This window comes from Enhydra lutris, unplaced genomic scaffold (assembly GCF_002288905.1).
Source record: "Enhydra lutris kenyoni isolate GAN:26980312 unplaced genomic scaffold, ASM228890v2 scaffoldscaffold25, whole genome shotgun sequence".
Lineage (NCBI taxonomy): Eukaryota > Metazoa > Chordata > Mammalia > Carnivora > Mustelidae > Enhydra > Enhydra lutris.
The window spans coordinates 18,009,812-18,036,072 of NW_019154109.1; the positions used below are offsets into that span (position 1 = coordinate 18,009,812).

Below are 26,261 nucleotides of genomic sequence, written 5' to 3' on the forward strand. Positions count from 1 at the left end.
CATATCTCATGTGATACAATTATACTCTAGTCGCCCTTGATCTGAGACCAAATGTAGTATATTAATGATAAAAATTCAAAAGTTTGAAAAATGCATTTTCCCAGTATCATTTAAATTTTATATATGCTATGGTACAATGTAGCTTTTTTAGACTTCAAGCATGTTTTGTTCTCTGTTATCACACTCTATAAATATGAATTCTCTTTTGAATGTCAGTGCTCCCAATGTAAAGAGGATGTAGAATTATAAGTGAAAAATTGCCTTCATATTTGTGTTTTTATTTTAATCAGTGTTTAATTTGAAAACACATTTATGGAAACCTCTCATTGATCTTTCCTTTTTTTAAAATAAATAGCCTTTTCCTTATAATTTATATGATCACTTATTTACAAACTCAATTTTCAGACAAGGTAATCTCAACAGACTCTAATATTTACATATATATATATATACACACACACACACACACACGTACACACACACACATATATATGACATATACATATATATATATGTATATGTCATAGGCCACCATATTAAAAAAAGAAATTTATATGGAAATTAATTTTGAAAAGCCCTTTTAATGATGTGTTTTTTTTCCAGGAGCTGTAGAAGAAATTATGTGCTTGAACAATCAAATAATTATTTGCATGCTCACTTGAGGTCTGAGAGACTGACATTCTGTATATATAACAAACCAAATGCTAAATAGTTGCTGGAATGTAGCTTCAGAACCTATACTTGGCATAAGTCGTGTAAATTAGATAGAAGCTTCCTGTGGCAGGCAAAATCAACCACTATTTAGAGGTGTTTCTCTTTTTTCATTTTGCACCAACTCGTGAATCAAGCTCAATATAAAGCAGCAGAATGTGGGCTAAGTATTCAAACATCACTAGTGTAGTACTTCATTCATTTTTCAAAAATTATCAAAGAACAAAGAAATAGGGCTCTTAAATTCAAAGTTTACCCCTGCAGGTAGCCATGCTAAATCAACTGTGATAAATTTCCTTTTCTGTATTTAGTTATTAGCAGTGAGGATTCAGAATTAGTCTCATGCCAGAGATAAACTGGGTGATCCTTCTCTTTGATGCCATACTCTGTGTGAAAAGTAAATTTGAAATTATGTCCCATGTTTAAGCCTTAAGCAAAAAATTGTCATTTTTCTTGTGGAATGTTCACTGGAAAGTTTATTTAGTGTTGGTGCATTGGAACTGGTTCACTCCCATCTTTCCACTGCCATTCTCAGGCTCCTTTAGCCACATGAAACTTGTGAATTTTTTCTAGTGCCCTTTGGTTCAGATCATTGGTGGGTCCCCAAAGTGATATGCTCAAGCAATTATTTCTCTTGGGAGATCTCCACATAAACAGAATTATTTCTTAATTTCTAATTCAAGTTTCAAGTTAGCTGTCTCAGAAAACATAAAAGGAAATTTCAATAACTTGAGTTGATAAATGTGTACCTAATATCTGAATAGCCTTTTCCTTGTTCTATAGTTTTCCTAAAGCAAGTCTATAATGCAGTGATTCTCAAAATACAGTTCCTGGAACAGATGTAAAGGCATCACCTGGGGACATGTTAGAAATACAAATTTTCACACTCCACTTAAGATTTACCAAATTTGAGTTTCTGGGGGTGGGACCTGCAATCCATGTTTTAACAAGCCTTCCAGGTCTGATGTTCACTGGGGTTTGAATACATGGTAAATTTTGCATATGTATTTCTAGTCCTCCTGATATTGTGGTGATTTAGCCTAAAAATTCTTAGTCTCTTTTCTGTCTCTTTCCAACTTCTCACCCAAGAAATATATATTCATAGTTAACTCTAAACAGAAATTTACAAACGATTGCTTTCTCTTGAGATTTTAATTGACTTCCTTTATTCTCTTTAACTGTCAATACCTGTGTATGTCCTTAATCCTTAAAAAGAAAAATAAGCCTTTGCTTAATGCATCAAAGATTTCTTTCTTTCTCCCAGAGAACATTTTTTAATGGGCAAATTTATTCCAGCATTTTTCCCTTCAAAAATCCTGAATTTAATTTTATTTTATGGAGGTATGTTCATCAGATAGTGTACATTTAATGGCCTAAAATAATGTAAAACTTAGGTATAATGGCAATTCAGGAGCCTATGTACCAAAAAAAAAAAAAAAAAGTATAGATAGTAACTGCTAGATTTAAAACATTTCTTAGATGATAGCCACTGCTTGGCCAGTGTCAGCTGTAATAATTTGTATTTTGATCCATATTGCTTCAACCACTCACTTCCTTAATTACTGTGTCTTTTTGCAGTGAATCTTTTGAATTTAGTAACAGCTTTAGTACATTAAATGTGCGATGTTGTTGTTGACAAATAGGAACATTATTTCATTAGGTGAAATCCTACCTTCAAAGTAAGGATTCTCTGCATCATTTGTCAATAAAAGCCATTTACAAACTCCTCTGTCTGGCTGTGTTATTGATCTGATTCCTAAACTGCAACTAATATGAACATTAATCTGCAAATGGCCATAATTTTAAAATATTTCTGCCAAACCATGGAAGGTCCTGCTCACAGTTACTCATCAGTGTCGTGTAAACTAACAGCCAGTTGTAGCTGAATGGATTTGTTGCAAGGAAAATTCAAGTCATTCAATCAAATACAAATTCGGGAGTTCCTTGCCATTTCAATAAACTAATATTTCCTGTGAAGATGATAAAAAATGAGAAGGCTAAGATGTTCATGAGGATGAAGGGTTTTTATAAGCATCTTTCTTTTCCTTGGGTCTTCCTGATAGACTAGTGGAAAAATTGATTATGACAAATCGTGGTTTAAGAAGCAAGTGATTTCATCAGGAGTGCTTAGTGAGAAAAACATATTTCACTGACTCATATGAAAAGACATACCTTAGCTTCAGGAGAATAGCACCTATGTCCACAGACGGTTTTAGGTTTTTGACACTTCACTGCCTTGCAGAGCTCGCCCCTGTGGTCCTTTCTTAACTTCTGGGTTTTAGGGCATGAAAGCCATGTTTTACGTAAGACATCATATCCGAGAATGATACCATTTGGCTTCCCTGGAGACATCCAATCAACTTGAAGGGATCTGCAATGGATAGAATAATCAATACCTCTGAAAAGATAACATTTAACATCACTGCTCTCAGCCTCATGTACTTTCAGTTAATCTCCCAGACTGGTCAAAAGGTCCATTTTGTCAACAACTTCTTAATTAAGAAGCTGAAGCAAAAGAATATATACAACTACCATACAATATGTTTAGAGAATCAATGAAAACCATGTAAGCTTTTGGGAGGATAACATATGACAAGAGTCCAGAGACAGGAGAGTACCACAGAGACAGGAGAGTACCACTGTTTTAGGTTAATCAGGAAAACCAACAGGAAAATTTGGTTGGACAAGGAAAAGTAAGACACAGGTAATATGAAAAAGTGATAAATAAGGTGGAAATTAGAACATGTTACAGATCTCATCTATACTTAAAATCACCATCTCCTTTGCTTCCTTTCCCAGCTCACACATAGCTGTTTATAGATATGTAGCTAGAAAACCACAGTGGGGGTCTCTGAAGGTTCCTAGGCAATTTCAGCTTTCTTGACAAAGCCATCAACTGCCCCTTTTCCCTTTCTGCTAAACATGATGTCTCCAACTTCAGCAATCAACTTGCAGCCACTTGAGAAAGATCATCAGAATCTCCAAGAGAGGCACCATGATATTTGGTACAGGTGAACCAATACCAGCCACAATTTACAATCTCTGGAACTATTTACTTAAGCCTCTGTTGTTGGGTGTCTTTTTACTTGTAGCCAATATAAATGTGCAAATTGACAAAATCTTATTATCAGTGGATAAACTTACCAACTGGTAAAAAAAAAATCGATAAATTTATTATTTATAAATCATATCATGATAAACTAAATATAATATCCTTCCAAATATACTTCACTTAGACATATCTTGATATTTGACTAGTATAAACAGATAATAATAAATTTTTAAAAGATTATTTATTTATTTGAGACAGAGAGAAAGAGCACATGAGCACGGGGCGGCGGGGGAGGGGAGAAGAAAGTGAAAGGGAGAAGCAGCTCCTCAGTGAGCAGGAAGACCTACATGGGGCTGGATCACAGGCCTCTGAGATCATGACCCAAACTGAAGGCAGAAGCCTAACCTACTGAGCCACCCAGGAGCCCCTCTAATAATTCTTTAAATATCATAGTTGGACATGTTTTGTGGCAAGAAATATAGAAATTGGGAATTCCCATAACAAATATGTTTACATCATTGTATTCTACAGGATGCTTGATTCTTAAAAGTAGAGGAACAATTTCATTCTAAATATTAGTATACTATTCTGGGGGGAGGTTGATATACAATAAGGGCATAGTATACAGCTAAAACTTTATTGCAGTCTCAATGATCTATTAATATTTCTTTTGTTGAAATAAATGAAATCATAACATTAAGCTGTCCACTAGGAATCAACCCTGAATAAGATGATTTGCTCTCATGTTAATGTTATAGAACTTTAATTTTGCAGCTAGGACTACTTGCCAGAATGATACAGCCTAGATGACTCACCATGCTATCTTTAGCAGTTTTTAAAATAAGCTCTATAAGCAGAATAGTTAAAAATTTTAATAAAGTCGCAGAGATTTGGATATGACATATTCTTGAAATTTATTTAGCATGGCAAAGGAAGCCTTCCTATTTTACATGGAAATGTAAAATAATAATTACTTTTATTCTCATTATTTTCAAAAAAAGGGTAGAACTTTGACATTCAAGATTAATTCTATTTTTATAATTCTAAAATTTCCAACTATAACAATTAACCAATTACAAACAGTTATCATGCACTTTTACATAGAAAACATTCCAGTAGGTACTTTGGAAGAGAGCAAGCACACATAAGCTTAGTCCCTATACTTTAAAGTTCTTACAATAAAAATCTTAACAATAACTTATGTGACCACTTTTCTGCCATTGTGTTAAGTGGTATTTTTCTTATACCTTTCATTTTAAGAAGAAATGTATCTTTACAGGCAAAATTACTGGACCCTATCAGAATTCCAAGTGACATCACATATTAGGAATTCAATTAAGCCCAAACATTTACATTAAAAAGCAGCAGTCAAGATAAACCTTGACATTTTAATAGACTGCTAAAAATAAAAAAGAAAATCATTATTTCATTTTCTTGGGGGTACAAACATAACACATTCACTAATAAGACTCTGTAGATAGGAAATTAATGTCACCTACAAGAGAACAGTTTCATAGGTGACTTGTATAGTCACCATTATTATTCTAAGGTCTTTATCCAACTTTCAAAATTAATTCCACATTTTCCAGATACCTCTTTTGTATTCACTGCATAATCAACCACAGGAAAGACTACATTTAAGTGACATTCAAGGGTCTGACTTTTCTACAAAAGCCAGTGAATTAGTAAAGTCTAGAAAACACCATGTAGAATACCACACCATTGTAACTTCTTCTTCTAGCAGAAAATAAGTGTGGAGTAGACTACTTATATTTTTAGTGATAACATGAACAGTTTTGCTTTTGAGGATCTGAATCAGGTACAAGAAGATAAATGATCAAAGAAGAGTAACAAGTTTAACACCTATACTACACCTCTCATTAGAACCAAAGAAAATGACACGGAACAACCTTTGGTTGCTGATTTGAAATGAAATGGAAAAATGACACGGAAAAACCTTTGGTTGCTGATTTGAAATGAAAGACATCTCTGAGAAATATGCACCACTATTATCTGGATTGATGGTTTCATTCCTTTAATGTTTAAGAGTAAAACAGAAAAAACATTCTTATACCATAGGCATGAACATTAAATATCAGGGAAACAAACTGAAGCTTTTTGGTATAGATTAGTAAAGTCTGTATGCTCATGCAGAAAAATCAACCAACTGTAAGTCCTTGAATGGATTTTTTGGGTAGATTTGTTCATAAAGTCATGATTGGAGTTTATTTAACTCCAGAACACTAGGGACTAAAATTAAGCTACCTTAATAAAGTTTCAGATGAAAACCATTATATCTACACATATTTTGATACATGGATTCATTGATACTGTTCAGACATTTTAGTTGGAGTTATTATTTTTTTTAATTACATCACGTTGTTAGTAGATCTACTATTCTACTTCTGTTACTACTATATACTACTGTGGCCACCACCACAATAATCACCACTTTCAATTCTTAATTTGGGAAGTACAAAATAACATTGAGGATAGAAAGGAGTATGGAAAAAATCATTTCTTTATCACCCACCCTTATACAGATGAATATTAACATGTTACAGGTCAGACAGACTTTTTTATGAAGAATTAGGGTTCCCACTGGGACTCTTTAACATTTTATTGTAATATTTTATTATCATTTTGTCAAAATGTTTTTGTTTGAGCCAAAGAAAAAAAAATCTTCATATACTTTGAGATATCAGTCTAGATTGTGGATCTGGATTACCTGATCATGTTTACAAAGACTTTTTTCCCCTCTATTTAACTTGGTTATTTTTGTCAGTTATTTATGTAACACTTAAGTTCTTCCAGATTATGGCTATCACAAATGATCAGGTAACTTTTAATATAGGATTAAATAAATGTTGTATGATGAAAATATTAACTCTCATCTCTCAAATCAAGTCATTGCATATTTAATTATCTACGAGAATATTTAACATAAGTTGTAATAGCTAAAAAATCAAAAGACGAAATGTGAGTCCTTGGGTAATAGTTAATATAAAACACACATAAGCAAAGATCACTGTTTCTAGACTAAACAATGAGGATCTCATGGGACAAATGCCTGTGGACTTGAATTCAGGAATAAGGATGGGAAGGTAATGGCAGGAAAATCAACATAAGCAAAAGTCAAGGGTGGGAATCATCCTACATATGTATGGAAGAGTAATGTGACCAACTTGAAAAATGGATAAGCTACATCTGGCAATAAAGGAGGGACATTTGAATAAAAGAAAAAGTTTATGGAGTCCCTCAGATACCATGTGGAGTTTGATAGCAAAGTGGTATGAACTGCAGTGTTGTCACTACCAGAAGATAAAGCCCCATTAGAATTAGTGACCTGACAGGTTAGAGACAGAAATGTCAGTGAGCTACATTAGTAACTCAAGGACAAAAGAATGTTGAATGGGATTTCCCTCCTGTATGGGATTTTGAACTACAGCCCCAAACAGGATGACAGATAATGAGTTCCTGCATTTACAAGTGGGAAGTATTTCACCTCTAAAGGGAACAACAGGAGTCTACTGATTTCTGAAGATAAAACTGCTCTTTAACATTGGCCCATTACCCAGAATAACCAAAAATAAACAGAATTCTAAGAGAGTTTTAGAAACTCTCACTAAATATTTAGTGAATATTTATTAAATGCCTCCCATATGCTGGGCACTGTTCTATATTCTTCAGTGAACAAGATGAAATCTTCCTTTTATACAAAACTTAAATTTTCCTTGGTTAAGAGGGACAGTAAAGAAACACATAATTATATCATATGTCAGGTGGGTGGTCTGAGAAGGCCTGGTTCTTCCAGGCAGAAATTTCAAAGAAGGGAAGAAAGAGCCCAGAGGAGTTTCTGGGCAGAGGGAGCAGGAGGTGTAAAGGCACAGAGACAGCAATGTGCTTGGCTTATTGAAGAGTCAGTAAATCTAACAGGACTGGACTGGACTGAGCAAGAGACAGAATGTTGGAAAATGAGATCATGTGAGTGTCGGGAGGCTGGAATGGGGGTTTGCTGATGGTGTAGGATTTTGCACAACACAGAAATAACTGGATTTGTTTTTGAGTGTGTTGGAAAGCCATCGGAGGTTTTTGAGGCAAGGAGCAAAAGAGGCATTATTTACTTAGTGAAGAGTGACATCAAATCCACCCCTTAAATTCTGTTAACACACGGGAAGCTGAAGAAGGCATTCCGAACACGTAACTTAGAGAAACCGGAAGCAGAGAAATGGGAAGCACTTGTTTCTCATGGTTGGTACTTACTGAGATACAGAAATGTCTAAACTAATCTGTTGTTGTCCCAAGAGAATAGTAAGGAGTTCAGGAACAGCTTGAGATGGAGCTTGACAGTCTATATAAGCAAAGAAAAGGTGCTTTCCTTTAGAGAAAGATAAGAGAATCCTGATGGCTAGGTATTATCCAGAGCAGCTGCAGTGGAAAGATAAAATGAAGAGTACCACATAGCACAGATCAGTGAGGTTCTCTTCAACCATGCAACCTTGCAACTCACCTAGGCTTGAGCCAGCTTAAAGGTACACTGCTCATGATGGCAGCCTTCTAAGAAGAGGAGACTCCAGCAAGAAGAGTCCTTGGGATGTCCTACTCTGTTGGCACCACAACAGATCAGTTATGGAGAGCAACCCTCATGTCTGGGAACTTGGATATGTGGAGATCCTCTCAGGACCTCTCAAGGGAAATGCAATTGTTCAGGAAAGTGTCACCTGACACATGGAGGCCTTTGATGGTCACTCAGTGCTGTCAGTGAAATAATAACATTGACACACTAGATTAAAGGGGACAGGAAAGAAAGAGCAAGGAGAAGGGGATGGGCAAGGTGTGATCAAGCTGAGCCTGTGACATGGTAGAATCTTTGAACCAGACATGAGCTTAATATTTTGCTGAAGACAGAAAAGTCTTTTTAACACTGGATCATGAATCTTAATTACCAAAGTGAGACTCATAACTAAAAATAATACAAAAGCCATAAGATATTTCTGAGAGGCTTTCAAGACTTGAAGAGAGGACAACCAAAGGATTATGTTTAAGGCAGCAAGTAGTGGGCAAAGAGCAAAGACTTTACCTCTCTGTATCTCAATGAATTAAGACAGCTACATAAAAGGGTTACATAATCTTAAACGATGAAAACATGAGCCAGGGTGGTGGTGGTGGAAATGGAGATGAGGAACACATTTAAGATGATGTGTCAAAAGGAAATGTACTAAAATTGCTATTTAGTCAACTCAGGAGATTAAAAAAATTCAAAGATCTATGTCTGTAATAGTATGCAGGTGGTGGTGCATTTGTGAAAATGGCTGTTGGGAAAGATAATGAGTTAGGTGAGAATGAGCTGCTGAGGTTTGAGGTAGTGGAAGCAATGGGTGGAGAGCACTACAGAAAATCAGTGGACAACTGCATACATGAGACTAGAGTGTAGGGAGAAAACAGGGCCAGAGACCTTTGAGACATCAGAATGACCAAAACTGTGATGCTTAAATTATCTGATTAGGAGGGAGAACCTCTCTATTCAGGACACCCATAATGAATAAATGGATTTGGAATGGACCCAATAAAAGAAATGAATGGGTATTCAGAGTGCAGGGGACAGTGTAGCCGTTAAAGGCCAAAGTGTATGAGGAAGAGATGGATTTGGCTGAAATCCACACGGTCTACCTCAGGGACTGAGCAGCTTCCGCGGAAGTTAAAAGAGTTTGGGAAAGAGAGGTTGCTGAGGAAATGGCGGGGGTACTGATGGCAGAGACTTAAGAGTAAGCTCGATATTATGTAAGGTCTTTTAGTCAAACAATGTGTCTGTTATCAGAACTCACTGGCCATTAAGATAATAACTGCTGAATTATAATATTGGATTATATCTGTACAACAGTAGTAAATGTACTTCAAATGAGCCCTTTTAAGAGGGATCCTTTAAAGACCCTAACAGAGGGATACCTGGCTGGCTCAGTCAGTAGAATATGCCACTCCTGATGTTAGGGTTGTGAGTCTGAACACATGTTGGACATACAGCCTACTTAAAAAAAGAAAGAAAGAAAGAAAGAGAAAGAGAAAGAAAGAAAGAAAGACTTTAACAGAAAGTTCCAGGTCAAATTAAAATGTGTCTCCAGTTGTCCATATTGGTGAGAGAGGAAGTTTAAAATATGGGTGAAGAAGAAGACTGATTTGACATATTACATCTACAGCCCAACATTCTATTAACAAAAGATTAAGTTTTTCACACAAAATATAAAATTTTACTTCAGTCACTGAAAAAAATCAGAAAGGGAAAATTAATAAAAAAAAAGTCATATTCTTAAAAAAAAACAACTCAAAATTTCAACTCAAATTTGGTGAGCTGAAAGAGGAAAATCTTTTTCCACAAGCTATAACCTCTTTTGCTATTTTCAACCCTAAACTAAGTAATTTGAAAATATAAGGGGATTTATAAATGATGATAGTGGTTTAACCTTCATTTAAAGACACACAGCCTGTGCTGCTATCATAAAGGCTTCTGAAAAGTTCGTATGTAAAAATATAATTTATATCATTCAGTAGCTTCAGGCAAATTTTCAAACAATTATTTGCAAATGCTACAAAGACATTATACCAGACTCCTCATCAATAAAACAGCCCTGAACTGATTTGGAGCTGAAAACACTGCCATGGTTCCAATTAAAAACAATGAAAGACATGATCTGTGTTCTCTCTCTGCTTTCCTTTGACCCTCATCCATGGAAATCATGCACTTTGGAATACTAGCAGTAACTAATAAAATCTCTTTCTTGTTTATATTCTTTTACTTTTTTTTTTAAGCTTATCCATGTATAGAGAATAAATAAGTAAACTTTCCAGGCAGCCCAGCACCAAGATAAGCCGTCAGCTCCCCTGTTTGTCATATTTTAGCCCAAACCGAAGCCAGCCAGCTATCTTCATCCAGCATAGACTCCACATTCTCAAGGACCAGAATTAATGAATTAACTATTGATTAAATTCCACTCTAGCAAATCCACCAAGGCAAATAAATGAACTACCCAGGGCACGTGTAGGCCATGGCCAGACATGTCTGGGCTATCGATCACTAGTTAGTATTCTTTTGGGATATAGAAGCAGCTGATGATAATATGACAAGTATGGAAAATGTGATGTAGAAGCAGAGTTTGTTTCTGGAGGAACAGTGTAAAGAACTAGAAGTGCTCATGTGATCCTTCGACATTGTTTGCTATAGTGTCTTTGGTTTATATGTAATAGGAAAAGCGTGTATAAGTGCTTGTGCTACAGACATTACAAGGCATAAGTTAAGACAAATCCAAAGATGACTCGATGCATTCCATGGATATAATCAAACAGGCTGATATACTATCTGTATATGTTATTAAAATATATGAAACTTAAATGTTACCGACAATTGTGCCCTACCAAAAATAAACAAAGAATCCAAGAAATATGCGTCTTAGTAGAAACCAAGTTGTTCTAAGTGCTATAGAAGTTAACTCAGTCTACTGACATTTTTCTGGAAAACTTCTCATTTGATTTTGCCCATTGCTAATACAAAAGAGATTTTTTTGAACCAAAATAAAAACATAACTAACAAGTATACATTGCCAAAAGTATAATAAAATTACACAAATAATAACATGCACATGGGAGGCTAACTGCTTTGGTGTTGGTATAATTTTGATTAATGGCTTGGTAGTCTATGGCTGCTCATTAGAGTCTTGCCTTTGGAAACTGTTGCTCTTCTATGATGAATCATTTTTAGGGAGGAAAGATTTTCCTTGCCAATATTTGGTTGCGAATGATTTCTATCAAGTTTTTTCTTAAAAAAAAATGGAAGCAAGGAAGACAGAAAGAAAGAGAAAAACAACAAAAAGGAAAAAATGTTGGAATGGCTGGATGGCTCAGTCAATTAAATGACTGACTCTTAGTTGCAGCTCAGGTCACGATCTCAGGGTTCTGGAGACTGAGCTTCTGCTCAGTGGTGAGTCTGCTGAGATTCTCTCTCCCTCTGCCCCTGGCCCCTCCCCTAAAAATAAATAAGCAAATCTTTTTTTAAAAAAAGGAAATAAGGGAGTGCCTGGGTAGCTCAGTGGGTTAAAGCCTCTGTCTTCAGCTCCAGTCATGATCCCAGGGTCCGGGGATCCAGCCCCACATTGGGCTCTCTGCTCAGCAGGGAGCCTGCTTCCCCCTCTCTCTCTGCCTGCCTCTCTGCCTACTTGTGATCTCTGTCAGATAAATAAATAAAATCTTTAAAAAAAAAAGGAAATAAGTTTGCCAAAGGGATTAGAATTTAAAAAAATATATGTATGTGGTTGAGAGGGACTTTCTGTGACTGGCCAATATGGAGTAGACCTGTTACCACCTCTCTCTCTGACTGATCAACACTAAAAAGTGTGCAAAATAGGAAACAACCACCTGAGGATTCTGAAAAGTTAACAATAGAGACAGTTCAGGAGGGGAGCCAAAACTTGGGGAAAAAAAGATGAAAGATTGAATTTGTCATAGTTTCTTCTCTTTTATTTCCCCAGTTTAACCCAAGAGTAGCCCCCGTGTAGAACTGTGAACTGGGAAAGAAAAATCTATGTGAGAAACCCTCTTTCTGGCCAGAGTACAAAAAGACCTTATAACTGAGAGAGTGTGAGAGAAATCCCTGTTTTGTTTTTTTCTTTTTTCCTCTGGACTCTGCTCTGAGAATGACTCCAGTCAAGGAGCTGCACTATAGCAGTCCTGGTCAAATGAGAATCTAAAATCCCAAGAAAAAATCTCTTTCTGACCAGAGAAACCAGGACAAGAAGCTCCTGTGGTCAAAAAAAAAAAAAAAAAAAAGAAAGGTGTGGGGGAGGGTAACCCTCTTTTTCCTTCTATTTTCTCTCATCTTATCACACCCAAAACAGTGTCATTTGCATAAAATGTAAGGTAACTTGGAAAGCCAAAATTCCAAAAGAAACCATGTGTTTTTAACCAATCCCACAGAGGAAGTACAAGGAAAATCAGGAAAACCTAGACATTGTGGGAGAAATCTCACAGAAGAGAAAGCAAGGTGATCTTCTAATTCTGTGTATGCACCAACACAAGTCCCGACTCAACTCCAAACTATACATGCATGGTTGCTTCCTATACGAAATCTGAGCATCACAGCAAAGACTTTGAGACCTGAACCATTACATAATCCCTCAAACAAATACCAGATTAGCCACTGAAAAGTGCACGCATGGAGCGGACATGAAGCAGCATAGCAAAACTTTTGAAAAATGCACTGACATTGGAACCACTGGGCATACAAAGCAAGACAGAATTTGCAATCTGAAGTTAACCAAACGATTACCTGCTAAATGAAGCAAACTAAAATTTCATCCCTCAAATTTTTAACAGGACTCAAATTATCACAGCCTAATATTTAAAACGTCTAGGAAACAATCCAAAATCACTCAAAATTACACAAATCAAAAGAAAGCTGAAGTGGTTATCTGAATATCAGACAAATTATGGTTGATAATGAGAAAATTATCAAGAAAGAAAAAGGATATTACACCATGATGAAAGAATCAATTTACCAAGACACAGCAATCCTGAACATGTATGTACCTAATAATAAAGCATGAAAATACATGGGGCAAAAAACGGATAGCTCTAAAAAAGAAATAGATAAGCCACAATTATATTTGGAGATTTCAACATTCTTCTCACAATGTTTTTGAGATCAATGCCAGGGAATGTAACCAAGGCTTTCATCAGTCCAACTGTAGTCTTGCACTTGATCATGAGTTTTAGCTTTGCCTTTCATCCCAGCTTTCCACTGATCCATGTAGCCTTAATTCCTATGAACCTGTTTGTTTCTCCTGAGAATACACTTCTGATCTCCTGGGAGTGGAATATGCCAGAAGTAGACATATGCATGCATAATATGGAAGTGAGGAACCTTGAATTTTGTGATGATTAATTTTATGCATCAACTTGACTGAGCCACACGGCGCTCAGATATTTGGCTAAGTATTACTTCTGGTTACATCTGTGAGGTTGTTTCCGAGGAGATTAGCATGTGAAATGGTGGACTTGGTTAAGCAGATCGCCTAGCCCTTGCAGGTGGGCATTACCCAATCAGCTGAGAATCCAAAGAGAACAGAAAAGTGGAAGAAGGGGAAATTCCCTTTCTTTACCGGACTACTTGAGCGAAGACATCAGTCTTCTCCTGTTCTCAGCTTTGGACTGGAACCTACACCATTTGTTTCCCGGATCCTCAAACCTTTGAGAGACTATACCACCAGCTTTCCTGGGTCTTTAGTTTTGGGTTCTGCTTCTCAGGAGAATACTGACTAATTATAGGTTCCAACTAATTTTTTTCAGACTTTTACTAATCCTATGATTCCAGCTTTGAACCTTAACCCATCTTCCTCGTCTTTACTATCTTCAAAGTTTGTAAGTGCTTAGACACTGAGGTTCTCTGCAGGGCAAATTAGTTTGTTTTCCATTATTATCTCCCTCTGCTAACCAACACTTTGGTTGTAAACGTTCTCCACTGCACTAAGTCATTTGTTTCTCCTTGCCAAATATTGCTTCCAAAACTGTGTTAAAATTTCTCTTCTGTTGTCTGCTCTGTTGTTTTCCTTACTCGTGTTGTAAAACACCCTTTTTAATGTTTTTGCCATCAGCTTAGTATATTTGAGAGTAAATTTGAAGCACAACTAAAAAAATACTTTCCCTCTGCTAGTATCTGTAGGAATCTTTCTTTTAAAGATATTTTATTCATTTATTCATAACAGAGAGAGAGAGAGGCAGAGGAAGAAGCAGGCTTGCAGGACTCGATTCCAGGACTCTGGGATCATGACCTGAGCCAAAGGCAGATGCTTAACCAACTGAGCCACCCAGGTGCCCTGCAGGAATCTTTTTAAAGGAAAAAGGTATTCTGGGAACACAGACACAGACGAGGATTTTTAAATTTCTAATAAAGTTTACAGATTTTTACCTACAGCTGAATATGTAATTTAAGACATATTCTTTATGCCATTCACCTGGGCTTGAGTCATGAGGATGTTAACAGACAAGAAATTTGACAACATCCATCCACCTAACTATAATTCTTCCTTGAGTTCTTTGACTGGACTCAAATGTTGCATCTTTCATGATGCCTTCACTGGTAATCCTGGGTAGAGTTTGGTGTTTTTATGTTTTTCCTGTATATTATAAACATATATTATGGTGTTTTTCACATTATTCTGTAAACATTTGTTTAGGGCCGTGTCTCCAGTCAGTGGACTGAAACTTTGAGAATTTAAAACCATGCCTTATACATTTTTTGTATTACTTTTTCTTCTTATATTATTATAGCCACAAATGTATCTGCTGGTAGTTTTTCATTTGATTATTTTGCCTCTGCAGAGTAGGCGATTCTGTGGATAGATGGGTAAAATCTGATGGGATTATCAATTAATTAGCACATCTGAAATTAGATGAGTATCTACAGAGTGTTGGATAAAAGATGTATTCAAGGAGACAAGATACGATCTTTGCCCTGAACAGCCAAGCATCCTATTACTTGGGGTTTTGTAATTACTTTAATCTTTAGTTCTAATAGAGATATTTTTAAACTGATTTTTAAAAAGATGTAGAAACTTCAATATGTTGCAGAGGAATCCTTCAGAATTGAAATCTCTTATAACAGATTAATTATTTTGGTCTGCATGTATATGTGGGAGGTGTGGGTGTATGTGTAATGGTGAAGGGTGATATATTTGGGTGGGTGAAAAGAATGAGATGTGGGAGTACTCAGATTTCTTTCTCTAGCCTCAGATTGATGTGGCAAGAAGAACAACTGTCATCTCACTTTTGCCTTGGGAAATTTCATGTTAAATGTTTTTATTACTATTATTATAACTTGAATTGAAACGAGACTCATTTTCAAACTATGGCTATTTCTCAGCAACAAATGGAGATCCTACCAAGAGTCTGATGATATTGGTAATGGTTATAGAAAGATTATCTCACCTGTTTATTTTATAGATGTTTCTAGGTTTAGGGCAATCTGATATATGTACATCTATTTTTTTCAAAGAGATTAACTTAGAAGGTAGTTAACCTAATTAAAATTATATTCTTTGCATTACCAAAGGATTCACTTAAGGACACATTTAGTGTATGTGCTGCCAAAGCGAGCACTAAGGACACATTTAAATATAGAAAATATTTTGTGCTTTTAAGCATTTGTTCACAGGTTACTAAATAAAGGGAAGTAATTCTGGAAAATCAGGGACATTAAAACTTAAATAGTAGATGATGTGGCCAGAGAAGATCAATAACTAACAATACAAAAATTCTGATTTACAGATTTTTGGGGTGGGAGAGAAGGATAAAGGGAGAGAAAGAGAATGTTACATAGGCTCTACGCCCAGTGCAAAGCCCGACATGGGGCTTGATTTCACAACCCTAAAACCATGACCTGAGCCAAAATCAAGAATCTGATGCCTTCCTGACTGAGCCATCCAGGTACCTCTTGATTTATACAGATTTTTATAGCAACTTTTTAAATGAGATTGTCATTGCTGGGATTAAATCTTTGATTTTTAATTTTCATTGCTTATGATCAGCTCTTTAGATTAACTGGCAAAAATTTTACCTTGAAGTGATGCCATGAATTGTGGGCGTTGGTAAATCACTTGGGGTATCTTCCACAGTGGTGATTTGGGTTCTATTACTCTTCATACAGGCGTATTTGGTACAGACTTCAACCTGTAGACATTAGTTTACAAAAGAATACATCCAATTATTTTCAAAGCATAGACTGCCAATGGGTTGAATCCACACACCCTCATTTCACAAGACTCTCCTGTAGTTCTCTACAACTTCTTGGAGTTCTATTAATATTAATTTTTGATGTTAATTGACTCCACTGGGACCATATCAGCATAGAATATAGAAAGGAGCCCAAGACAACTGATTTAGTGATGAAAATGGTGATGTTTAGCCTCTGGTTCCAACCATTCAGAAAGAGACAGACATAGTAATCTATCTGGAGCACAGTTGAGGAATGGAAGATGTTTAGGTGACAGTTTGCAAGCAGAATAGGTTATCACTGCGCACGGCTCTCTAGATCTATAACCAGGTTGTGTAATGATGATATCTCCCCGAAGTCTTGACACTTTACAACGAATGGCCTAAATGCTAATGTGGGATAGAAGAAAAATGAAACCTAGAGAAGCCTTTCAGTGTGGCTGAGCTCTCTTATATCCATTGGTTGCAGCTGCAATTGTATTTTTACCTTAATCACAGCAGAAAATCATCATTTAACCCTTTACTTCTGCCACCTAACCTGAATAAAAACAGAGGAGGGTGGAGTAATGAAGGTTAGAAATGGGGGTCATCAAGCATTAGTAACACAAAAGGAACACGTGCAGCCATGAGGGGGACAGACGAATAAATATACGGAACACTGCTGGTGGGACATCCATAGACTCACATCATTCTGTTCCCAATGAAAGGGTAAGCCAAAGAGAATCTGTACTTTTTCCAACACTGATTTACTTTCAGCATCTAATACATAAATGGGAGGAGGAAGGCTGGATGCAGAGGAATCTTAAACGCTAAGGCTGAGCTTAGATGTTAGTGCAGAGAACGAGTAAAGCAGTTCTCTGAATATCCACTGGCAATGAGAAAAGACAAATGCAATTATTACTGTATGTAGTAGTTACGTCATTTCATTCATATGGCACTTTACACCTAAATAGGAGCTGAGGTATATTTTTACGATGCTGTTTAAGTTGTGATCCTTATTTATGCAATAGAGTCTTTTGAGGTAATATTTAATAGATATTTGGACACTATCGAGGTCCACCACTCTGAGTATGTCCAATGAAACCCCAAATAATTTAAAGGCAAAGAAACCTAAAATATACTTGAATTAATGACAACAGAACTTCATGTATATTGGGAAATATTTGACATATATGGTGCATAATGAGGTAACTCGAAATCAATTCAACTGAATTTATTATGTAAATAATATGTGCTCAAAATTATAATGGGTACTGGCAGAAATTTTACTAAGTCCTCACAAGTCCATTTCATCAGTTCGTGAATTGGGGGTTAGGGAAATCAGGGAATAAGATCAAACTGGTAAGATATGAGATATCTGATCTGGATTTTGCTTACCTTATTGTCTTATCATCTAAATAGCTCTAAGTTCCAAACTACTTAACTATATTCAAATGGTTCTCCAGAAAGCTTTTATTTTGAGTGTGGAGAAATTTGTCAATATTTTTCTCATCCTTACTAAAGTAATGTTCCATGTCTCCATCTCTGGAGCAGCTTTCTGCTGCAATACCTACATTGCATAATGTGAATGAAACGCAAATATAAAGGTTTACAGATTCATATTAAAAATAAAATTGAATCAAAAATTGAAAATATTATTCCATTTAAAAAGGGATACATAAAGGAGTTTATTCAAAAAAGATATTCTCATTGGCATCTATGTGTCTGCTTTCTCATCACTGGCTATTTTAGAGAGGAGGTTAACATACAGAACCTTAATTCTAAAGTATTAGGCATATCAATTAGATGCATATTTTAAATGGGGCCAAATCATCTTTGACACTGTAAATGAAAATCTTTGGTATTTGGTATTCAAATTTCCCAGTGATGTAACAACTACTTCAAGCAGTATTCCTGGAATGTGAAGAGCTTCACAAAAATATAGTTATCAAAGATAAGAATATCTTAGTTCCTAATAACACAATTTAAGTATTAGATTCTAATTTGGTCTATTGTCTCCTTATCTTTTTCCCTGTACTAAATCTGATCAAAATGCACTCTCGTCAGGCCACTAGCGACTCAAGTCAGTAGGTCTGAGCGAAGCCTTTCACAGTAGAACATGCCTGAAGCACTGACACATCAACTCTTGCTGTATGGTCAGAAAGTTGGATCAGGATGCGTGTGCACAGCACCCAGTGATCTCACCTTACATTGTATTTTGAGTCCTGGTAAAACAAATGACTAAGTTGCCTTTTGAGGACTCAATGTCTTTCTCCACAAGGGCCCCAAAGAGAATAATCCAGCAAACCCTCTATCACCTTCCTAAACTAACCTTGTTCATAAAGATTATTTTGAGTATGATTTTTATTTTATAATTTGAGTATGATTCTTTTTTTTTTTTCCAACGGGCGAATGGATAAGGAAGATGTGGTCCATATACACTATGGAGTATTATGCTTCCATCAGAAAGGATGAATACCCAACTTTTGTAGCAACATGGACGGGACTGGAAGAGATTATGTTGAATATGATTTTTTGAGTATGATTTTTAATTTTGAGTATGATTTTTATTTTATAATTTTACCTATGATGTATGGGCACATATGGACTCACTCGAAAAGCTATGGACATGAGCATCTGTCTGCATATTCCATGCTAAGATGCCTCAGGTCAGGTCATGGAAATCACAGAGTGTAATGAAAAATAATCAACATATCTTTCTTCTTTTATCAAATATCTTTTTGCTTCCTGAAGAAGGTAGGCCTAGCAGTAGGAGAGGCTGAAGCATTGGTTGTAGCCAGATGATTGTGTGGGTTTCACCTTCAAGTGTGAGGGAAAGTAGGGTACAGGAAAATGAAGGAGGTAGCACTTAATGGACAAAGCCAGTGAAAAGTTTCTCCGACCATCAAAATTTCTATGCCTAATGTCTTTTGAAAATTATTTACAAAGCTCTTTCATTAGAATCAGCACAGTTTCTTTAAAAACTTACCAAATTGCCACCCTCCTCTATGAACTTTGGGTTTCTGAAACATTCTGTTTTTATCATTAATTTCCACATTTGGCCTTGTTATCTTTTACATCCTAGCACGGTAATAAGATTTCCAACGCCTTGGGGACAAGTTCCTTGTTATAAATGCCTTTGTTGTCTCTATATTTTTTTTCTATTTTGAAGGTCAGTAGATCCCAAGAGATCTGTGAGTTGGGCCTCGCATGGTCAATGCATTCCGAAAGTGGAAGCCGACTTCTGTCACATAAATACATACATGTTTTTCCAGGGCAGGGTTCAAGGATTCATCAGAGTCTCAAAGAAGGTTCAAGGGCAAAAATGTTTAATACAACTCTTTTCACATAGGGGAGGGTTGCCACACATGTGGCAAAACCCTTTAATATATTCTTGTCTGCCATATAGTCACTTTTCTTGTTGCCTTCAGAATCACAGAATGCCAGAGGTGGATAGAATGTTTTTTTTTTTTAAGATTTTTTTTTTTTTTTTTTTTTTTGCACAGAGAGAGAGATCATAAGTAGGCCTCTAGAGAGGCAGGCAGAGAGAGAGGGGGGGAGCAGGCTCCCTGCTGAGCAGAGAGCCCGATGCGGGACTCGATCCCAGGACCCTGGGATCATGACCTGAGCCGAAGGCAGAGGCTTTAACCCACTGAGCCACCCAGGGGCCCCTGGATAGAATGTTTTAAGTTGTGGAGTCCATTGTCCTTACAAAAAAGATAACTGACACCAAACAGGTGATGTAACTTCCTTGAGGATATTAAATTAGTAAACAGTGGATGTAGGGATAAAAAAAAATGTCTCCACATTCACAGGCTGATTCTGCTTTTGACAGCAGTAAAAGAACCAGGCAGGACAAAAGCAAACTGCATGGCAAGATTTCCTGCCAATATATGACTTGCCTCATTTTGCCTGCCGATGAGAATATCATCACCATTGTTTCCCATATTACCATCATCTTCTCTCCAGAGACTCATGTGTTTGCCCACAGCAAATAGATTTAATCCTAATCAGTTTATCTCTTTTCTCTCCCCTCCCCCGGTAAATAAATAATCTGTAACCAAGACTGAAGGTGTCCACCGAGAGACATAGCCTAGCATGTTTTATTTAACATACCTATAAACTTAACCATCAAAAAACAGTGTTCGAACCTGAATGTCATAGACAGTGAAGGGAGACAGGTCTCTCAGAATGAAAGACCCAGGCACATTCATTCCAGTCTTGTAGAGCTTATTATTTACATAGACGGAATATTCAGTGACGACGCCATTTGGGTTTGAAGGAGATGTCCAGATGACACGTACAGCTGTACTGTTGATGATGACGACCTCTGGAGGAAGCATGCCCTGAGGCTCTAGAATTAAAGGAAGAAACTGAATAAACTCCAGCTGTCTCTGAAAAAGCACTTCTTAAACTCAATGCAGATTAGTATTTAGGTTTAGCAAAGGGTTTGTTGCTTATCTGCTTTTCTCTGATGAAGTTATCACAGTCTGTAGTCCTCTGTAAATTGGCTTATTATACTCTCAGTTAGAAACCATAAGAATTGGTGGTAAAATGCTTTATACCACCAGCATAGTGCTAATCTTCAATACTATGTGACCAGTGGGATATGATGATAAATTATTCACCCATCTGCAGCACTAACACATATCTATTATTTGTCTCTTTCCCCATCCCTTCACCCCATACCTCACAGGGAAAAAAAAAGGAAAAAAGAAAATTTGCTCCTTAAGCAAAAAATAAAACTCGAATACATTGAGGCTGAGGCTGGTGGAACGTAAAAAATCATTTGATGTTACTAGCTTGTAACTCAAGCAATATGAAGCAATAATGCAATATTGTCATTATGTAAATGATTTTGAATGTTGATTACCATAGGTAATGATGAAATCTAACATTAGGAAAAAAATCTTGCTTGGCGTTAAATTACACAATTATTCAAGCATGTCAGAAATAACTATGCAAAGACCTATTTTTATCATAAGAACCCATCTTAACTAGCTGAAAAATTGTCCTTGTGATCCATTCTATTTTATAAACAAAAGGTGTTGACCTTTGGCACCACAAAGGGAAATGGGTTCCACACTTAAAGTGCTCTGCTAATGACCTGGAACACTTGCTTGGGAGGTAATGATATTATAATGTTTATAATGAGACTTTATAAAGCCAAAAAGATTAGAAAGACCATTCCAAACACATTTCAGATTCACAAGTTGCTTCCCTTGCTTCCTCCCCCTTGCTAACTGGCTTAGAAATGAGTCATAGGCAATTTTTCTCAGTGGCTGAACTTCCACCTACCATTTCTGGTGACTCAGGGAGAGCCCTCACGGTGCCTGGCTGTGTTTTGAAAAGCATACTGCTTCTGAGAGCAAATCTTAAAAAAAAGAAGTTTCTAAATGTCACCATTTATTGATGTGAACTCAGCGCCAAACTCAGCATACACCGAAAAGAACAGGAACAAACTGGGCTAATATCCCATTATTAGAGCCTTGTGCTACTGTCTCTAAGGGACTGTGTATTGATCTGCCACTTGATGACAGCGAGCACTTAAGCATTTTAGCCCCAACCCCCTTCCCTCCAACACCGGAAATTTTATAATGGAGGGATGACTGATCTCAACCTCAGCAAGAATCAATCAATTTCATTTGCATCTCTGAAGCCAAGTGTCTCTTGAAATCTGGACTCACCCCCATCGAAAGTGGTTGCGCGCAGTACTTCTCCGGTGATGCTGTGGACTCCATTGAAGACAGAGATAAAAATCTGATACTCTGTGTTTGGATTTAAGTGGTTGATGACATGAGAGTTTACATCTGAGAGGATTTTGAGAGATTCATTTGAGGTAGCAGAACTCCAAAAAAGTGTGTAATATTCAACATCACCTTGTAGGTCTTGAAAGGCTGTTAACAATAAATGCAGGATACTGTAATTGTGCCTGATCTAAAAGGGTTTCTAAGGGGAAAAAAAACAGAAGATAAACTTCATCTTCAGCTGTGTCTAGAAGGGGGAAATGGAATGCTTATGGAAACTTCTTTATGGTGGCATTGGTTTTTACTTCTTAGAAAAAAGTTTATTTTTCTTCCCCTCATCCTATGATTAATTACATAGAAACTTACCTTTATAGGAAAATAAACTTTTAAATTTCTTTTAAATATTTTAATTATGCTACTAGTTTTAAATATTTAATTATGCTATTAGTTATTCAACTAATCTTCAGAACTCTAACGTAACAGTTATAAAAGGAAACTAAGAGTAAAATAACGTATTCAAAACATGGAACAACTTCCATTTCTAAGCAACATCATCCTTGAGAGGAGTCTATGCTAATGCAAATCAGGGCATTTCCTGACATTGATCCTAGAACTTGAGGCATTTTTGAAATTGCTAAATGCTACCTAAAAGAATGTTAGACAGATATCCTGTTATGTACACTGCTGATGTTGTAAAGTGATACAGCATACTCTCCTTAAGGATTTGCTCAGTAGGATCCCAGGATGATATCTGAATTTTTATCAAGGTTCTCATTCTTTTCTCCTACTTCATTGTGTTTCTATGATGTAGACAAATGTTTAAAGGGTGCCAAAATCAATCACTTACTGTCTCACAAATATAACTCATCAATTCCTCAACCATCATCCTCTCAAAGACAGGCTTACTGTTTTCTTTTTCTGCTTTTACCCAATTTCTCCTTTCTTTGCTCTAAGTTCTGCTTCACATTACCTTTCTACAATGATGCTTGGTGGGAATGCGAGCTGGTACAGCTGCTCTGGAAAATAGTACAGAGGTTCCTCAAGAAGTTAAAAGTAGAGCTGTCCTATGACCCAGCAACTTCACTACTGGGTATTTACCCCAAAGATATGGATGTAGTGAAAATAGGGCACATGGACCCCAATGTTCATAGCAGCAATGTCCATAACAGCCAAACTATAGAAGGAGCCAGATGTCCTTCAACAGATGAATGGATAAAGAAATGGCTCATATATACAATGGAATACTACTCAGCCATCAGAAAGGAGGACTACCCACCATTTAAATTGACATGGATAGAACTGGAGGTTATCATGCTAAGTGAAATAAGTCAATCAAACAAAGAAAGACAATTGTTATATGGTTTAACTCATATGTGGAACATAAGGAATAACGCAGAGGAACATAGGGAACAGGAGGGAAAACTGAATGGGAAGAAATCAGAGAGGGAGAAAAATACATGAGGGATTCTTGACTCTGGGAAACAAATCGAGGGGTGCAGAAAGGAGAGAGGTGCGGCATTAAGGAGGGTATGAGATCTGATGTGCACTGGATGTGATATGCAACTAGCGAATCATTGAACACTACATCAAAAACTAATGATGTACTATATGTTGGCTAATTGAATTTAAATTTAAAAAGTACATAGATTAACTAAAAAATTAAAAAAAAAGAAATACAATAAAAAGAAGCCATAAAACAGCTATATTTTCTTAGGTAGGAAATAGTGTAAGTATACTACATAGTGTACTGCTCTACTTAGATTAGTATTATTTTTAAAGACCTTAAGCAGAAACTATTACCTCGGTTCATGTTAGGATTGTGGGGTGGAATGCTGGTTTAAAAACCTCCTGATATTGTATGTAAAAGTATGCATCAAAATAGTTCAGTAGCACTAGTCCAAAGACAGAAGAAAATGTGGCATTTCTCTTTATGGTCATTAAAGTACAGTGTCTCTGATATGTGAGTACATAGCATATGGCCACTTAAGGGAATATGGCTTTAAAGGATGTATGACTCATTTAAGGACCCCTTTTCGATAAGATCTTGGGAGTCTCGCATAAAAACTGAATGCTGAACACAATACTGCTTTGATCTTATTTCTAGTACCAGGTTTGGAATGTCAGTATGGTTGGAAGAGTCTATAGTAAGAGATCTTTAGTAACAAACTTGGAAGACTCTGGGATTAAGATTTTCTTTTCTCTGATGTCACAACATGCAAGCACCTTCAATAATGAGGTCATTATTGTGCACTGGCAGGAACTGGTTATTCATATCCATCAATATTTTCCCAGATGATGTTAGTCAAGTACAGCAAAGCCATTGGTGCTGTGAATGCAAAAGTTTCTTCTTTCATTAGAATTATTTTTTACTGGATTACAATAGTATTTCTCATTAATTTATAGCAGCTGAGGTATAATGGAAAGTGTACTAGATTTGAAGTTTATGTTGTATTTTAGTTTGTTAAGTGAGGTCTCTTGTTAGAGATACAAGTGCTAAAGATATAATTTGATGAAGTGCTTTCAAACAATCCTGGCAACTATAAATGGGTTTTACCTGTGTTGTTAAACATCCCTGATATCTCTCCCATCAAGTTTCAATCAATGTACTTATGTATATACATTGAAAATATTGTGACTAGCACTGTAAATTCAAGATGAACAAAGATTTTGTGTTGACATCTGGATAAAATTCCATTAGATGCAAATTCTTAGCCATGTACCATATATCAACCCACTTGAAATAGAACAAAATCTATAGCCCCTCAAAAGATAGAAAAAGATGGCAATTGAGTTCCATTGGTTATGTCTTACTCCATGATATAGAGGCTTCTCTAACCAGATTTCTACATTATCTTGCCTCTCATCAATATCTACTTCAACATTTTTCACTCATTCATTTAGTGCAGAGTCCGAAACACAGAAAAATAGTAGAAAAGACATTATATCTTCATATCCTAGTTATCTTAGGACAAGTTCTAGGAGCAGTATATGCACAGTATACTTTTTAATTGTTCAAACAAGTTTTTAAACTTCAGTGGGTTCTTCCCAAGTCACTGAACTGTCTAAGGAACAGGAGATACATCCTTAGTTCAATAGACCAGCACAAAATTAAAGGCTGCTGACCCTGAGTCTACCTCTGAGAGAGGAATGTTATTGGAATTGAAATAGCTAGAATGGAGCCAAGTAAATTTCACCTTCCCCGCATATTGGTAAAAGCTGAGCCTGAATATAGTTCCCTTTTTTTAAAAGAGAAAAACATTAAGTCACAAGATTTCTTCATAGCACGAGAGAGGGAAAACATAGTCTAGAAACTTCAAAAGCAGATTTGTGTGTACATGTATTACTTTTATGAGAATGAGATGGAAGTTTTAGAAAACATTTGCATTTTATTCTTAAATAACAAAGGGGGGACATGCCTTTATGAAAAGGGAGCTTCTATGAAACATGTACCTATGATCATGAAAAGACAGATATGAAGACAAAGATGTTAACTGCTCTTGCTTAAATAAGATAGCAAGGAAACATAAAAAGCAATGGCAGAATTCAAATCTGCCTGGAAAGGAGAAAAAAGCAGATTAAAAGTACACAGTAGGAAAGAATGGAGAGGAAAATGACTAAGAGGAAATCAATGAAAGTCAGAATTATAGATATTGAGGACAGAGAATAAAAATATCTAATCAACTTAAAAAATAAATGGAATAAATAATGATGAACATAAAATTCCCCATGAAACCTGACCCAACATAAAGGTTTATGTCCATAAATTGAATTAATATGGTTTTGATCAAAATAATGAGAATATATCCAAACATAGACATATCATGGAACATTCTAACATTTCAAAGGTAAGCTAAACGTTAAAAGATTATCTACAAAGGAGAAAAAGTCAGGCGAGTTTCAGATTTCTCATCCAGAACATTAAATATTGGGAGACAATGGAACAATTTCATCAGGTTTTGAGGGAAAACATTTTGATACAAGAATTTCATACAAATCTAAGTAATTATTTATGTGCAAAT

The 26,261-nt window shown here is 36.2% G+C and overlaps 1 protein-coding gene across 1 annotated transcript in view; it reads right to left on the reverse strand.

The window, feature by feature from the left end:
- LOC111151119 (usherin) overlaps nt 1-26,261 on the reverse strand; it is a 680,307-nt gene that overhangs the window by 183,998 nt on the left and 470,048 nt on the right. Inside the window, exons 44-47 of the mRNA XM_022508904.1 lie at nt 22,183-22,392; nt 20,647-20,849; nt 16,362-16,474; nt 2,884-3,082 (exon numbers count right to left, since the gene is read on the reverse strand). Coding sequence (XP_022364612.1) covers nt 2,884-3,082; nt 16,362-16,474; nt 20,647-20,849; nt 22,183-22,392 — 725 coding nt within the window. The remainder of the gene's footprint in view (nt 1-2,883; nt 3,083-16,361; nt 16,475-20,646; nt 20,850-22,182; nt 22,393-26,261) is intronic.